Source organism: Triticum dicoccoides, chromosome 5A (assembly GCF_002162155.2).
Source record: "Triticum dicoccoides isolate Atlit2015 ecotype Zavitan chromosome 5A, WEW_v2.0, whole genome shotgun sequence".
Lineage (NCBI taxonomy): Eukaryota > Viridiplantae > Streptophyta > Magnoliopsida > Poales > Poaceae > Triticum > Triticum dicoccoides.
In genome coordinates, this window is record NC_041388.1 from 385,220,804 (window position 1) to 385,236,958 (window position 16,155).

At 51.0% G+C, this 16,155-nt stretch overlaps 1 protein-coding gene across 2 annotated transcripts; it reads left to right on the forward strand.

Annotated features, from left to right (window-relative positions):
* The first annotated feature begins 13,845 nt into the window (after positions 1–13,845).
* Positions 13,846–15,443, forward strand: LOC119297389 (origin of replication complex subunit 6-like). Of its 2 annotated transcripts, XM_037575194.1 has the most exons (8): positions 13,846–13,965; positions 14,050–14,096; positions 14,203–14,307; positions 14,390–14,470; positions 14,618–14,729; positions 14,833–14,895; positions 15,017–15,104; positions 15,224–15,443. In XM_037575194.1, exons 1-8 carry the CDS (start codon positions 13,846–13,848, stop codon positions 15,322–15,324), a joined length of 717 nt encoding a protein of 238 aa, XP_037431091.1. In that variant the 3' UTR covers positions 15,325–15,443. The 2 variants fall into 2 exon arrangements, with proteins under 2 accessions (XP_037431091.1, XP_037431090.1); XM_037575193.1 differs by having other exon boundaries at positions 13,846–14,096.
* The last annotated feature ends 712 nt before the right edge of the window (positions 15,444–16,155 follow it).

A 16,155-nucleotide genomic window follows, 5' to 3' on the forward strand; every position in this document is an offset into this window, starting at 1 on the left:
GCATGCAACGCTGAAAAGTGGCACCGGCATTTCTCAAGCCGAATGTCATAGTCAGGTAGCAGAAGGCTCCGAATGGCGTGATGAAGGCGGTCTTCAAGCGGTCAGCCGGATCTAACTTTATCTGGTGGTATCCTGAGTAAGCATCCAAGAAACTCAACAGCTCGCATCCGGCCGTGGAGTCTATCACTTGGTCAATCCTCGGCAGGGCAAAGGGATCTTTGGGGCAGGCCTTGTTGAGGCTCGTGTAGTCTATGCACATGCTCCACTTGTTGTTCTTCTTTAACACGAGGACCGGATTCGCAAGCCACTCTGGAAAGAAAACTTCCATAATGAAGCCGGCTGCCAGAAGCCGGGCTATATCCTCTCCCACAATCCTTCTTTTCTCCTCCGACAGTCGGCGGAGGGGTTGTTTGACTGGTTTTGCGTCTTCCCGGACGTGTAGTTTGTGCTCGGCGAATTCCTTCGGAACACCCGGCATGTCCTTGGGGGACCATGCAAAGATGTCCCGATTCTCACGGAGGAAATCGGCGAGCTCGCCTTCCTATTTGCTGTTTAGGTTTGCCCCGATGACGGCAAACTTCTCTGGGTACTCGGGGTCAAGAGGTATCTTCTTCGTCTCCTTGGCCGGCTGGAAAGATCCTTGGGCATCATACTCCTTGGGATCGGGGGACAGGGCCGACTGTTTGCCGGCCATGGCCACGACTCGGTCCAACATCTTCTTTTCTTCGGCAATCACAAGGGACTCGGCCAGCCGGCTGCTGGCTGCTGCGCACTCGGAGGACTTCTTGTAGTCGCCGGCTATGGTGATGATGCCCTTGGTGCTCGGCATCTTCATCTTAATGTATGCATAGTGGGGAACTGCCATGAATCTGGCCAAGGCAGGTCGGCCAAGCAATGCATGGTAGGGGCTCTCCAGGTCCACCACTTCAAACCAGATCGCTTCCCGGCGGAAATGCTCCTTGTCCCCAAAGAGTACGTCAATCTTGATCTTGCCAATGGGGGCGCAGGACAGGCCGGGTACGATGCCATGGAACACTGTCCGAGTAGGCATGAGTTGCTTCGTCTTGACGTTCAGCTTCTCCAGGGTGTCATGGTATAAGATGTTGATGCTGCTCCCGCCGTCTATCAGCACGCGGGAGAAACGGGCGGCGCGTCTGTCCGTTGCAAGGGTGGCATCCAGAACCAACGCATAAGAGCCGGGAGATGGCATCACCTCTGGGTGGTCGGCCCGGCTCCAGCTGATAGGTTTTTCTGACCAATGCATGTGCTCAGCGGGGTTGGCAGCGACCATGCCGACTTCCTGGTGCTCTCGGCGTTTGCTGCACCGGTCTTCAGGCTAGCTTGTAAAGATGACGTAGGCGGCATGCTCGTCGGGGAACTCATCGTGCACGGCTCCGACTGCGGGCCGAGCGGCCGGCGGCTGCGGAGCCGAAGGCGGCGGACCGGCAGGCAGAGGCGGCGCGAGCCCTTCGCCTTTGGAAATTCGGGTGAGCCAATGGCACTTCTGTTGGAAATATTCCCTAGAGGCAATAATAAAAGCATTATTATTATATTTCCTTGTTCATGATAATTGTCTTTATTCATGCTATAATTGTGTTATCCGGAAATCGTAATACATGTGTGAATAATAGACACCAACATGTCCCTAGTAAGCCTCTAGTTGACTAGCTCGTTGATCAACAGATAGTCATGGTTTCCTAACTATGGACATTGGATGTCATTGATAACGAGATCACATCATTAGGAGAATGATGTGATGGACAAGACCCAATCCTAAACATAGCATAAGATCGTATAGTTCGTTTGCTAGAGTTTTTCTAATGTCAAGTATCTTATCCTTAGACCATGAGATCGTGTAACTCCCAGATACCGTAGGAGTGCTTTGGGTGTACCAAACGTCACAACGTAACTGGGTGACTATAAAGGTATACTATGGGTATCTCCGAAAGTGTCTGTTGGGTTGACACAGATCAAGACTGGGATTTTTCACTCCGTATGACGGAGAGGTATCACTGGGCCCACTCGGTAATACATCATCATTATGAGCTCAAAGTGACCAAGTGTCTGGTCAAGGGATCATGCATTACGGTACGAGTAAAGTGACTTGCCGGTAAGGAGATTGAACAAGGTATTGGGATACCGACGATCGAATCTCGGGCAAGTAGCATACCGATTGACGAAGGGAATTGTATACAGGGTTGCTTGAATCCTCGACATCGTGGTTCATCCGATGAGATTATCAAGGAGCATGTGGGAGCCAACATGGGTATCCAGATCCCGCTGTTGGTTATTGATCGGAGAGCGATCTCGGTCATGTCTACATGTCTCCCGAACCCTTAGGGCCTACACACTTAAGGTTCGATGACGCTAGGGTTATAGGGATATGTATATGCAGTAACCCGAATGTTGTTCGGAGTCCCGGATGAGATCCCGGACGTCACGAGGAGTTCCGGAATGGTCCGGAGGTAAAGAATTATATATAGGAAGTGCTATTTCGGTCGTCGGGACAAGTTTCGGGGTCACCGGTATTGTACCGGGACCACCGGAAGGGTCCCGGGGGTCCACCGGGTGGGGCCACCTGCCCCGGGGGGCCACATGGGCTGTAGGGATGTGCGCCTTGGCCTATATGGGCCAAGGGCACCAGCCCCAAGAGGCCCATGCGCCAGGAGATCAAGAAAGGAAGAGTCCTAAAGGGGGAAGGCACCTCCTAGATGCCTTGGGGAGGAGGGATTCCTCCCTTGGCCGCCGCCCCCTAGGAGATTGCATCTCCTAGGGCCGCCGCCCCCCTAGGCTCCCTATATATAGTGGGGGAAGGAGGGCCTCTCACACCACGCCTTTGGTGCCTCCCTCTCCCTCTCCAACACATCCTCCTCCTCCATAGAGCTTGGCAAAGCCCTGCCGGAGTACTGCAGCTCCATCACCACCACGCCGTCGTGCTGCTGCTGGAGCCATCTTCCTCAACCTCTTCTCCCCCTTGCTGGATCAAGAAGGAGGAGACGTTACACTGACCGTACGTGTGTTGAACGCGGAGGTGCCGTCCGTTTGGCGCTAGGATCTCCGGTGATTTGGATCACGTCGAGTACGCCTTCCTCATCCCCGTTCTTTGAACGCTTCCGCGCGTGATCTACAAAGGTATGTAGATGCAATCCGATCACTCGTTGCTAGATGAACTCCTAGATGGATCTTGGTGAAACCGCAGGAAATTTTTTATTTTCTGCAATGTTCCCCAACAGTGGCATCATGAGCTAGGTCTATGCGTAGTTCTCTTGCACGAGTAGAACAAATTTGTTGTGGGCGTTGATGTTGTCAACTTTCTTGCCGCTACTAGTCTTATCTTGCTTCAACAGTATTGTGGGATGAAGCGGCCCGGACCAACCTTACACGTACGCTTACGTGAGACCGGTTCCACTGACTGACATGCACTAGTTGCATAAGGTGGCTGGCGGGTGTCTGTCTCTCCCACTTTAGTTGGAGCGGATTCGATGAAAAGGGTCCTTATGAAGGGTAAATAGAAGTTGACAGATCACGTTGTGGCTTTAACGTAGGTAAGAAAATGTTCTTGCTAGAACCCTATTTCAGCCACGTAAAACTTGCAACAACAATTAGAGGATGTCTAACTTGTTTTTGCAGCAAGTGCTTTGTGATATGATATGGCCAAAGTTGTGATGAATGATGAATGATATATATGTGATGTATGAGATGTTCATGCTATTGTAATAGGAATCACGACTTGCATGTCGATGAGTATGACAACCGGCAGGAGCCATAGGAGTTGTCTTTATTTTTTGTATGACCTGCGTGTCATTGAGAAACGCCATGTAAATTACTTTACTTTATTGCTAAACCTGTTAGCCATAGTAGTGGAAGTAATAGTTGGCGAGCAACTTCATGGAGACACGATGATGGAGATCATGATGATGGAGATCATGGTGTCATGCCGGTGACAAGATGATCATGGAGCCCCAAGATGGAGATCAAAGGAGCTATGTGATATTAGCCATATCATGTCACTATTATTATTTGATTGCATGTGATGTTTATCATGTTTTTGCATCTTGTTTGCTTAGAACGACGGTAGTAAATAAGATGATCCCTCATAATAATTTCAAGAAAGTGTTCCCCCTAACTATGCACCATTGCGACAGTTCGTTGTTTCGAAGCACCACGTGATGATCGGGTGTGATAGATTCCAACGTTCACATACAACGGGTGTAAGACAGATTTACACGTGCAAACACTTAGGTTGACTTGACGAGCCTAGCATGTACAGACATGGCCTCGGAACACAGAAGAACGAAAGGTCGAGCATGAGTCGTATAGAAGATACGATCAACATGAAGATGTTCACCGATGTTGACTAGTCCGTCTCACGTGATGATCGGACACGGCCTAGTTAACTCGGATCATGTTATACTTAGATTACAGGAGGGATGTATATCTAAGTGGGAGTTCATTGAATAATTTGATTAGATGAACTTAATTATCATGAACTTAGTCTAAAATCTTTACAATATGTCTTGTAGATCAAATGGCCAACGTAGTCCTCAACTTCAACGCGTTCCTAGAGAAAACCAAGCTGAAAGACGATGGCAGCAACTACACGGACTGGGTCCGGAACCTAAGGATCATCCTCATAGCTGCCAAGAAAGATTATGTCCTACAAGCACCGCTGGGTGACACACCTGTTCTCCCTGCAGAACAAGACGTTATGAACGCTTGGCACGCACGTACCGATGACTACTCCCTCGTTCAGTGCGGCATGCTTTACAGCTTAGAGCCAGGGCTCCAAAAGCGTTTTGAGAGACACGGAGCATATGAGATGTTCGAAGAGCTGAAAATGGTTTTCCAAGCTCATGCCCGGGTCGAGAGATATGAAGTCTCCGACAATTCTTCAGCTGTAAGATGGAGGAAAATAGTTCTGTCAGTGAGCACATACTCACAATGTCTGGGTTACATAACCGCTTGACTCAGCTGGGAGTTAATCTCCTGGATGACGCGGTCATTGACAGAATCCTTCAGTCGCTTCCACCGAGCTACAAGAGCTTTGTGATGAACTTCAATATGCAGGGGATGGAAAAGACCATTCCTGAAGTATTTGCAATGCTGAAATCAGCAGAGGTAGAAGTCAATAAGGAACATGAAGTGTTGATGGTGAATAAAACCACTAAGTTCAAGAAAGGCAAGGGTAAGAAAACCTTCAAGAAGGACGGCAAGGGAGTTGCCGCGCCCGGCAAGCAAGCTGCCGGGAAGAAGCCAAAGAATGGACCCAAGCCCGAGACTGAGTGCTTTTATTGCAAGGAAAGTGGTCACTGGAAGCGGAACTGCCCCAAATATTTAGCAGACAAGAAGGCCGGCAAAACGAAAGGTATATGTGATATACATGTAATTGATGTGTACCTTACTAGTACTCATAGTAGCTCCTGGGTATTTGATACCGGTGCAGTTGCTCACATTTGTAACTCAAAGCAGGAGCTGCGGAATAAGCGGAGACTGGCGAAGGACGAGGTGACGATGCGCGTCGGGAATGGTTCCAAGGTCGATGTGATCGCCGTCGGCACGCTACCTCTATATTTACCTACAGGATTAGTTTTGAACCTCAATAATTGTTATTTAGTGCCAAGTTTGAGCATGAACATTGTATCAGGATCTCGTTTAATTCGAGATGGCTACTCATTTAAATCCGAAAATAATGGTTGTTCTATTTATATGAGAGATATGTTTTATGGTCATGCTCCGATGGTGAATGGTTTATTCTTAATGAATCTCGAGTGTAATGCTACACATGTTCATAGTGTGAGTACCAAAAGATGTAAGATTGATAATGATAGTCCCACATACTTGTGGCACTGCCGCCTTGGTCACATAGGTGTCAAACGCATGAAGAAGCTCCATGCTGATGGACTTTTAGAGTCTCTTGATTATGAATCATTTGACACATGTGAACCATGCCTCATGGGTAAAATGACCAAGACTCCGTTCTCAGGAACAATGGAGCGAGCAACCAACATATTGGAAATCATACATACTGATGTGTGCGGTCCAATGAGTGTTGAGGCTCGCGGTGGCTATCGTTATGTTCTCACCCTCACTGATGACTTGAGTAGATATGGGTATGTCTACTTAATGAAACACAAGTCTGAGACCTTTGAAAAGTTCAAGGAATTTCAGAGTGAGGTTGAGAATCAACGTGACAGGAAAATCAAGTTCCTGCGATCAGATCGTGGAGGAGAATACTTGAGTCATGAGTTTGGCACACACTTAAGAAAATGTGGAATAGTTTCACAGCTCACGCCGCCTAGAACACCTCAGCGTAATGGTGTGTCCGAACGTCGTAATCGCACTCTATTAGATATGGTGCGATCTATGATGTCTCTTGCCGATTTACCGCTATCTTTTTGGGGGTATGCTTTAGAGACTGCCGCATTCACTTTAAATAGGGCTCCGTCGAAATCCGTTGAGACGACACCGTATGAATTATGGTTTGGGAAGAAACCTAAGCTGTCGTTTTTGAAAGTTTGGGGATGCGATGCTTATGTCAAGAAACTTCAACCTGAAAAGCTCGAACCCAAGTCGGAAAAATGCGTCTTCATAGGATACCCTAAAGAAACTATTGGGTATACCTTCTACCTCAGATCCGAAGGCAAGATCTTTGTTGCCAAGAATGGATCCTTTCTAGAGAAGGAGTTTCTCTCGAAAGAAGTAAGTGGGAGGAAAGTAGAACTTGATGAAGTATTACCTCTTGAACCGGAAAATGGCGCAACTCAAGAAAATGTTCCTGAGGTGCCTGCACCGACTAGAGAGGAAGTTAATGATGATGATCATGAAACTTCAGATCAAGTTGCTACTGAACTTCGTAGGTCCACAAGGACACGTTCCGCACCAGAGTGGTACGGCAACCCTGTCTTGGAAATCATGTTGTTAGACAACGGTGAACCTTCGAACTATGAAGAAGCGATGGCGGGCCCGGATTCCGACAAATGGCTAGAATCCATGAAATCCGAGATAGGATCCATGTATGAAAATGAAGTATGGACTTTGACTGACTTGCCTGTTGAGCGGCGAGCCATAGAAAATAAATGGATCTTTAAGAAGAAGACAGACGTGGATGGTAATGTGACCATCTATAAAGCTCGGCTTGTCGCCAAGGGTTATCGACAAGTTCAAGGGGTTGACTACGATGAGACTTTCTCACCGGTAGCGAAGCTAAAGTCCGTCCGAATCATGTTAGCAATTGCCGACATTCTATGATTATGAGATATGGCAAATGGACGTCAAAACGACATTCCTTAATGGTTTCCTTAAGGAAGAATTGTATATGATGCAGCCGGAAGGTTTTGTCGATCCTAAGAATGCTAACAAGGTGTGCAAGCTCCAACGCTCGATTTATGGGCTGGTACAAGCATCTCAGAGTTGGAACATTCGCTTTGATGAGATGATCAAAGCATTTGGATTTACGCAGACTTATGGAGAAGCCTGCGTTTACAAGAAAGTGAGTGGGAGCTCTGTAGCATTTCTCATATTATATGTAGATGACATACTTTTGATGGGAAATGATATAGAGCTTTTGGACAGCATTAAGGCCTACTTGAATAAGAGTTTTTCAATGAAGGACCTTGGAGAAGCTGCTTACATATTAGGCATCAAGATCTATAGAGACAGATCAAGACGCCTCATAGGTCTTTCACGAAGCACATACCTTGATAAGATATTGAAGAAGTTCAATATGGATCAGTCTAAGAAGGGGTTCTTGCCTGTGTTGCAAGGTGTGAAATTGAGCTCAGCTCAATGTCCGACCATGGCAGAAGATATAGAAGAGATGAGTGTCATCCCCTATGCCTCAGCCATAGGTTCTATTATGTATGCCATGCTGTGTACCAGACCTGATGTAAACCTTGTCGTAAGTTTGGTAGGTAGGTACCAAAGTAATCCCGGCAAGGAACACTGGACAGTGGTCAAGAATATCCTGAAGTACCTGAAAAGGACTAAGGAAATTTTTCTCATCTGTGTAGGTGACGAAGAGCTCGTCGTAAAGGGTTACGTCGACGCTAGCTTCGACACAGATCTGGATGACTCAAAGTCACAAACCGGATACGTGTATATTTTGAATGGTGGGGCAGTAAGCTGGTGCAGTTGCAAGCAGAGCGTCGTGGCGGGATCTACATGTGAAGCGGAGTACATGGCAGCCTCGGAGGCAGCACATGAAGCAATTTGGGTGAAGGAGTTCATCACCGACCTAGGAGTCATACCCAATGCGTCGGGGCCAATCAAACTCTTCTGTGACAACACTGGAGCTATTGCACTTGCCAAGGAGCCCAGGTTTCACAAGAAGACCAGGCACATCAAGCGTCGCTTCAACTCCATTCGTGAAAATGTTCAAGATGGAGACATAGATATTTGTAAAGTACATATGGACCTGAATGTAGCAGATCCATTGACTAAACCTCTCCCTAGAGCAAAACATTATCAACACCAGAATTCCATGGGTGTTCGATTCATCACAATGTAACTAGATTATTGACTCTAGTGCAAGTGGGAGACTGTTGGAAATATGCCCTAGAGGCAATAATAAAAGCATTATTATTATATTTCCTTGTTCATGATAAATGTCTTTATTCATGCTATAATTGTGTTATCCGGAAATCGTAATACATGTGTGAATAATAGACACCAACACGTCCCTAGTAAGCCTCTAGTTGACTAGCTCGTTGATCAACAGATAGTCATGGTTTCCTGACTATGGACATTGGATGTCATTGATAACGAGATCACATCATTAGGAGAATGATGTGATGGACAAGACCCAATCCTAAACATAGCATAAGATCGTATAGTTCGTTTGCTAGAGTTTTTCCAATGTCAAGTATCTTTTCCTTAGACCATGAGATCATGTAACTCCCGGATACCGTAGGAGTGCTTTGGGTGTACCAAACGTCACAACGTAACTGGGTGACTATAAAGGTATACTACGGGTATCTCCGAAAGTGTCTGTTGGGTTGACACGGATCAAGACTGGGATTTGTCACTCCGTATGACGGAGAGGTATCACTGGGCCCACTCGGTAATACATCATCATTATGAGCTCAAAGTGACCAAGTGTCTGGTCACGGGATCATGCATTACGGTACGAGTAAAGTGACTTGTAGGTAACGAGATTGAACAAGGTATTGGGATACCAACGATTGAATCTCGGGCAAGTAGCATACCGATTGACAAAGGGAATTGTATACGGGGTTGCTTGAATCCTCGACATCGTGGTTCATCCGATGAGATCATCGAGGAGCATGTGGGAGCCAACATGGGTATCCAGATCCCGCTGTTGGTTATTGACCAGAGAGCGATCTCGGTCATGTCTACATGTCTCCCGAACCCGTAGGGTCTACACACTTAAGGTTCGGTGACGCTAGGGTTGTAGGGATATGTATATGCAGTAACCCGAATGTTGTTCGGAGTCCCGGATGAGATCCCGGACGTCACGAGGAGTTCCGGAATGGTCCGGAGGTAAAGAATTATATATAGGAAGTGCTATTTCGGCCGTCGGGACAAGTTTCGGGGTCACCGGTATTGTACCGGGACCACCGGAAGGGTCCCGGGGGTCCACCGGGTGGGGCCACCTGCCCTGGGGGGCCACATGGGCTGTAGGGGTGTGCGCCTTGGCCTATATGGGCCAAGGGCACCAGCCCCAAGAGGCCCATGCGCCAGGAGATCAAGAAAGGAAGAGTCCTAAAGGGGGAAGGCACCTCCTAGATGCCTTGGGGAGGAGGGATTCCTCCCTTGGCCGCCGCCTCCCTAGGCTCCCTATATATAGTGGGGGAAGGAGGGCCTCTGACACCACGCCTTTGGTGCCTCCCTCTCCCTCTCCAACACATCTTCCTCCTCCATAGAGCTTGGCGAAGCCCTGCAGAAGTACTGCAGCTCCATCACCACCACGCCGTCGTGCTGCTGCTGGAGCCATCTTCCTCAACCTCTTCTCCCCCTTGCTGGATCAAGAAAGAGGAGACATTACGCTGACCATACGTGTGTTGAACACGGAGGTGCCGTCCGTTCGGCGCTAGGATCTCCGGTGATTTGGATCACGTCGAGTACGCCTTCCTCATCCCCGTTCTTTGAACGCTTCCGCGCGTGATCTACAAAGGTATGTAGATGCAATCCGATCACTCGTTGCTAGATGAACTCCTAGATGGATCTTGGTGAAACCGTAGGAAATTTTTTGTTTTCTGCAACGTTCCCCAACAACTTCCGGGTTGTGTGGTTGGACGGCTTCGCGCCGTTGTGGAACTTGCACGGGGCGTCGAGGGTTTGCTCGTAGGAGAAGGCCGGCTGCCAAGCCGGCCTGCCGCCCTTGGATTTCTTGGGCGCGGGCCGCCCTTCGGGCTGCTCGTGTTCGACCGTGGCCACCTGCCGACTGGCGGAAGGCGGCACGGGGCCCTTGCGCTTGTGGTCGTTCTGGTGTGGGCGTCGGCCGGAATCCCTAGCCGGCGTTTTGGGCACCGGGTTGAGTACTTTCCCGGACGCATCTACCCGGAGCTCGGTCTTCATTGAGGATTCAGCGGTGGCGTACTAGTCCGCTATGTCTAGAAGCTCGTCGAGGGTAGTCGGCTCGTTGCAGAGAAGCTTGTGCTTGAGGAGGGTGCCTTCTCGGCACCCGGCAGTGAAGTATTCTATGGCTTGCACCTCGTGCACCCCTTCGCAAGAGTTGCGGAGCTCGGCCCAACGCGTGAGGTAGTCGCGAGTAGACTTGGCGGGGCCTTGTACGCACAAGGAGAGCTGTCTGGGCTTGGAAGCCCGCTTGTAGGTGCTGGTGAAGTTGCGAACGAAAGATTCTGTGAAATCTAGCCAGCTGTTGATGCTGAATGGCTTGAGGCTGTTGACCCAGGTCCGCACCGTGCCTTGCAGCATGAGGGTCACGTAATTCACGGCAACGCGCCTGTTGCCGTTGGCTATGCTAACCGCCGTGGAGTAGTCGATCAACCAATCTTCCGGCTTCACGGAGCCGTTGTACTTGGGCGTGTCTCTTGGGAGCGAGAACCCTTTGGGGAAAGGCTCGTCGCGGATGCGGGGGCCAAAGCAAGGCGGGCCGACATCGTCCTCTTCTTCCAGCGCCAGGGATCGCGCCAGGCGGTCGATCCGATGGCGGGCGTCGTTCTCGCCGACTCCTTCGCGGTGACCTAGCCGGCCGCTGAGAGTCGGATGCGCAACAGGCTGCGGGGTGGGATATCTCTCTCCACGGGGCCGAGGCGGAGGCGGGTTGCCCCGCCACTCCACGGCCCGGGGGTGGCCTTCTGTGTCTCGCTCGATGGAGATTCGGGTCCGGCTTCGGCTAGCAGCCGACTCTTTCTCGCGCCGCGCGCGGGTGTTACCCGTAGTCGGCGTCCGGGACGTCGCGCCGTGATCTCGGCGCGGGGGAGGGCTTTCCGCGCGGGCGTCGGCTTCGTGTCGTCGCGCCGCCGCATTAATTAGCTGCTGGATGCGTCTGGTCATGTGGGGGAGTTTTCTTCGGCCCCCAATCCGTCTAGCTCGTCTACGGCCGCCTGGGCGGCGCGCAGGTTCTCGAGTGGAGTGGCATAGACTGGGCGGTCGACTCCCAGCGTGTCGGCGACGACAGCGCCACGCTGTCTGACAACGTCGGCCCGGCTGGGCCCGCCTGGGGGCGGTGTGCCAAAAGCGGCGCGGTCGGCCTCGCGCTGGTGGGCCTCAGTGAGGCGTCTCATGGAGGCCAGCCTCCGGCCCTCCGCGAGGAGGGCGAGGCGGCGAGCCTCCAGTGCTTCGTCGTCGGCATCAGCCGGGAGGGGGATGGACAAATCGTGAGCCGCCGCATGCGGGGTGTCGTGGGCGCTCTTGTCGGGAGCGTCGCCATGGCCGATGACCATCACCTCGGTGCTGACAGCGTCGCAGCCATCGGCCTGGGGAAGCGGGTCGTTGTATATCGTGACGTCGGTGGGGAAAGTGTCGAGTGAGGCCGTGTCGGAGTCGATAGGCATCGGTCGGTGGAGCCAACCGACTCCAAGTCCACAGCAGGCTCGCCGGAGACGTGGAGCTGGCCGAGGAGGTTGACGAGGTGGTCGGTGCCCGCGTCGGAGGCGAGCTCGTCGGAGATGAAGGTTTTGTCGAGGAGATCGGCGAGGCTGCTCACCGCGCAGATGCTGGTGACGCCTTGCAGCGCGTCGTGGCGAGCGCCATCGGGCGTGCCGGGCTGGCTACGCTCGTTTGGGAGGAAGAGGGTTCCCGTCCAGAACAGGTCTCCGGACGACGGTGCACCTGGCCCCACGGTGGGCGCCAAATGTCGGATGGTAGGTGCGACATATGCCAACGGGTGGCTTATCATTGTGGGAGCCAGTAAAACATCGCCGGTGCTTGGAAACGGGATGAGGCGAAGACATGCACGCCGATGAATCTTACCCAGCTTCGGGGCTCTCCATGGAGATAACACCCCTACTGCTGCTCTGCGGGGCCTCCGAATGATCACTAGATGAACAAGTAGCTACACGATGCTCCTGGAGCTATTTGGTGAGAGGAGGAAGAAGGGCACGGCTCACTCTCTTCTTCTCCTTATGTGGTGTCTAAAACTAGCAGGGATCAACCCTTTGCATGGATGTCCCAGGGGGTTTATATAGGCCTACCCCCCAGGGGTACAATGGTAAACCGGCTGGGCGCGGGGCCCAGCCGTCTGTGTCTACACTCGCCGGCTTCTGCGCCGACTGCTGGGGCCCGCCGGCTGGTGGATCTCGCCGGCTGCCGGCTCCTTGGCCGACAGGCAGGCCCCACTGTCCAGGGCCTGGTCGGTGGCTGGTTACTGTTGCTCAATTCTGGTGATGAGGGCTTCGCCGAGGTGGGCGCGGCTACAGTGCCGCCGTCCGGCGGGTGATCACTGTAGCCTCACTGCGTCTTGTCTCCTTAATGGGGCGTCCTCTCCGAGGAGAGGGCAAGCCGGATGTGGAGAGCCGGCTCTGTCTCGGGCCGACTAGGGGAGGCCTGGCCGCCTTCGGGTGTCTCTCTGCCCGAAGGGGCCCACCGCCCGTGGGCCACACTGGCAGCCCGTCGTGGATGATATCAGGGGCAACGTGGCAACAGTGCTGCGCCGGACGGGTCATGGCCACCCGTACGACGCACTGTGCCAGGCGTGCTCCGGGATTTGGGGGTGGCAGGCTTTACTGTATTCACGCCCCGTCACATCGCCGTTACGTGGATGCAGACTTTGAGGGTACGATCTTGACCGCTTTGTGGGAGCCGGCTTCTTGGAGTCGGCCTTCTCGCGGCCGGCTCCTCGGAGCCGGCCCTCCCGTGGCTCTCTTCATGAGGGCTGAAGTCGGGCCGTCTTTCGATAGTCGGCCTGGGAGTCAGCCGGCAAGGGGAAGGCGGTCCCATGTCTTGGTTTCTTGAGGTCCGGATGGGCTTGCAATTTTTTTCAGAAGGGCCAGGGGGAGCCGGCTAGGCTACCCATGGTTATTTACTCCGACAAAAGTATTCTTTAATTAGTGATTTCGTCGTTTAGATTTTCCTAATAGATTTTTTTTGAGAGGAACTCGCCATCTTTATTCAACCAAAGCAAAAGTCATAGGTGCAAGGTTAGTTAATCAGACCACTCACAGATGCACTCCTCATCTAATCAGACCACTCACCAGCCCACCCGAGCCTAGCCCAACCCAGCAACCAAGCCCACCCATCTTTTTTTAGTTGAGCCCACCCACCCCATTGGCCCATAAGCCGCGACTCCGAAGGGCGTAGGCGCGAAAAATAGCACATATTCCAGCGCCAAAACAATCCGAAAACCGAAACCGTCTCCCCCTCCGGCCCCGCCCCTGCACCCGCTTCGCGCCAATTCCCGCCACCAACCCACCGGCGGCGGCTATGGACATGTCGGCGATCGCCGCCCGCCTCGGCCTCTCCGGCTCCCGTCCCTTTGTGCGCAAGGCCGCCGAGCTCCGACGCCTCTGCGACATCAACTTCGACTCCTCCGTCCTCGGCATCGTGAGCATCCCGCACCGCCCCTCGAATCACCTCCTCTCCCTCGATCTCTCCGTCGTACGTGTCTCTGATGCTGGTTTCGCGCAGGGGGAGGTGTGCAAGGCCATCATCTGCCTTGAGGTCGCCGCGACCAAGTGAGTTTGGCTTGCTCTCCAAGTGCTCGACGGACTGCACATTTGGAGGTTCCCGCCGGCATTTAAGGCATGTCTGACCCGTCTGTTTTGTCTGATAATTGAGCAGGTTTCAGGTGATGTTTGATCGGTCAGAGGCGGTGCAGATGAGTGGGATGTCGGAGAAGGCATACATCAGATCGTTCAACGCGCTGCAAAATGGCCTTGGTGTCAAGTATGCCGCATTGCGTTTCTGGTTCACTAATTCATACGTGCAAGTAACAGGTATTGATGAATGGAGCGGTTTCTTCTTGTAGGACGACATTGGATGTGCGTGAATTGGGCATCCAGTTCGGCTGTGTCAGGCTGATACCTTTTGTGCAGAAGGGATTGGTGCTGTAAGTCTGCTCCCTTTGGTAGTTCTGTTGTTCTGCCTGCAAGGTTAACTTGCTGTTGATGTCTGGTTATGCAATTGATCTGGGATGCAAAGTTTTGGATGCTCGAAGCCTCGAATGACATACTGATGGTGACATTGTATGCTTCAGGTACAAGGAGCGTTTCTTGGCTGCATTGCCTCCTTCTCGGCGATCAAGCACGGACTTTGGTCGGCCAATGTTTACTGCAGCAGCATTCTATTTATGTGCAAAGAGGCATAAGGTGACAACAGAATCACTAAAAACAGTTCACTTTGCATGCTTGTTGGAAGCGTATAAATGATTTGTTGCCTTTAGTACTTAATCTTTCCTCAATTCCCCTGCAGCTCAAAGTTGACAAACTGAAGCTAATTGACCTGTGTGGTACATCTAGCTCTGGATTTACAACGGTAATGGACTTAATTTGTCATATATTTGCAGACAGTTGTGCACTCCTGCATCTCACATATACATGTTTAGATTGGCGCTGTTTCATTATCCTGTTTTGACTGTTATTTGTGCTGGCTGCAGGTTTCGACATCTATGGGGGACCTTTGTTTTGATGTTTTCGGGATAGCCAAGGAGAAGAAGGATCCAACCTCCATCAAAGGAAATAGAGGTATCCGCACATGCTCTAACATCGAAGCAATCATTCTTCATACATGATATGCTAAAAGTTTGTGGGCTGGGTGATTGCCATTTATTGGAACAACTTGTAATTTGCAATTGTTGATGCAGAACTGCTGGATGTTTTGCCTAGCAAAAGGAAACATGAGGATGACAGCGATCATTCCGATGAATCATCAGGGGATGACAATGATGACAAGCTAGATGTATGAGCCTGCTTAATATGAGTTGCTTTTCAAGTATTACTTTAATTGTTAGTTGTGAAATTCATGACGTAAACCTACAAGTGTTTTGTAACGCCCACGATGCGGCTATATCTCCCATGTGTCGAAGCACGACTTAGAGGCATAACCGCATTAAGCAATGTCGCAAGTGGGTTAATCTTCACACAACCCATGTAATACATAAGGGAAAGAGATACATAGTTGGCTTACAATCGCCACTTCACACAATACATGAATATAACATTACAACATCTAGATACAATCAAGGTTCGACTACAGAACCAAAATAAAAGAAGACTACCCCAAAAGCTACACAAATCCCCGATCGTCCCAACTGGGCTCCACTACTGATGAACTGGACACGGAACAACATAACGAACGCGAATCTCATCGAGCTCCTCCTTGAGCTCAGCCACGTCACCTGCATGGTATCCTCGGCACCTGCAAACTGGTTTTGGAAGTATCTATGAGACATGGGGACTCAGCAATCTCAACCCTCGCGATCAAGACTATTTAAGCTTATAGGAAGGGTAACGGGTATGAGATGGAGCTGCAGCAAGCGACTAGCATATTTGGTGGCTAACATACGCAAATGAGAGCGAGAAGAGAAGGCAAAAGCACGGTCGAGAATCTATGATCAAGAAGTGATCCTAGAACAACCTACGTCAAGCATAACTCCAACACCGTGTTCACTTCCCGGACCCTGCCGAGAAGAGACCATCACGGTTACACACGCGGTTGATGTATTTTAGTTAAGATAAGTTTCAGGTTTCCTACAACCGGACATTAACAAATTCCCATCTGCCCATAACCACGGGC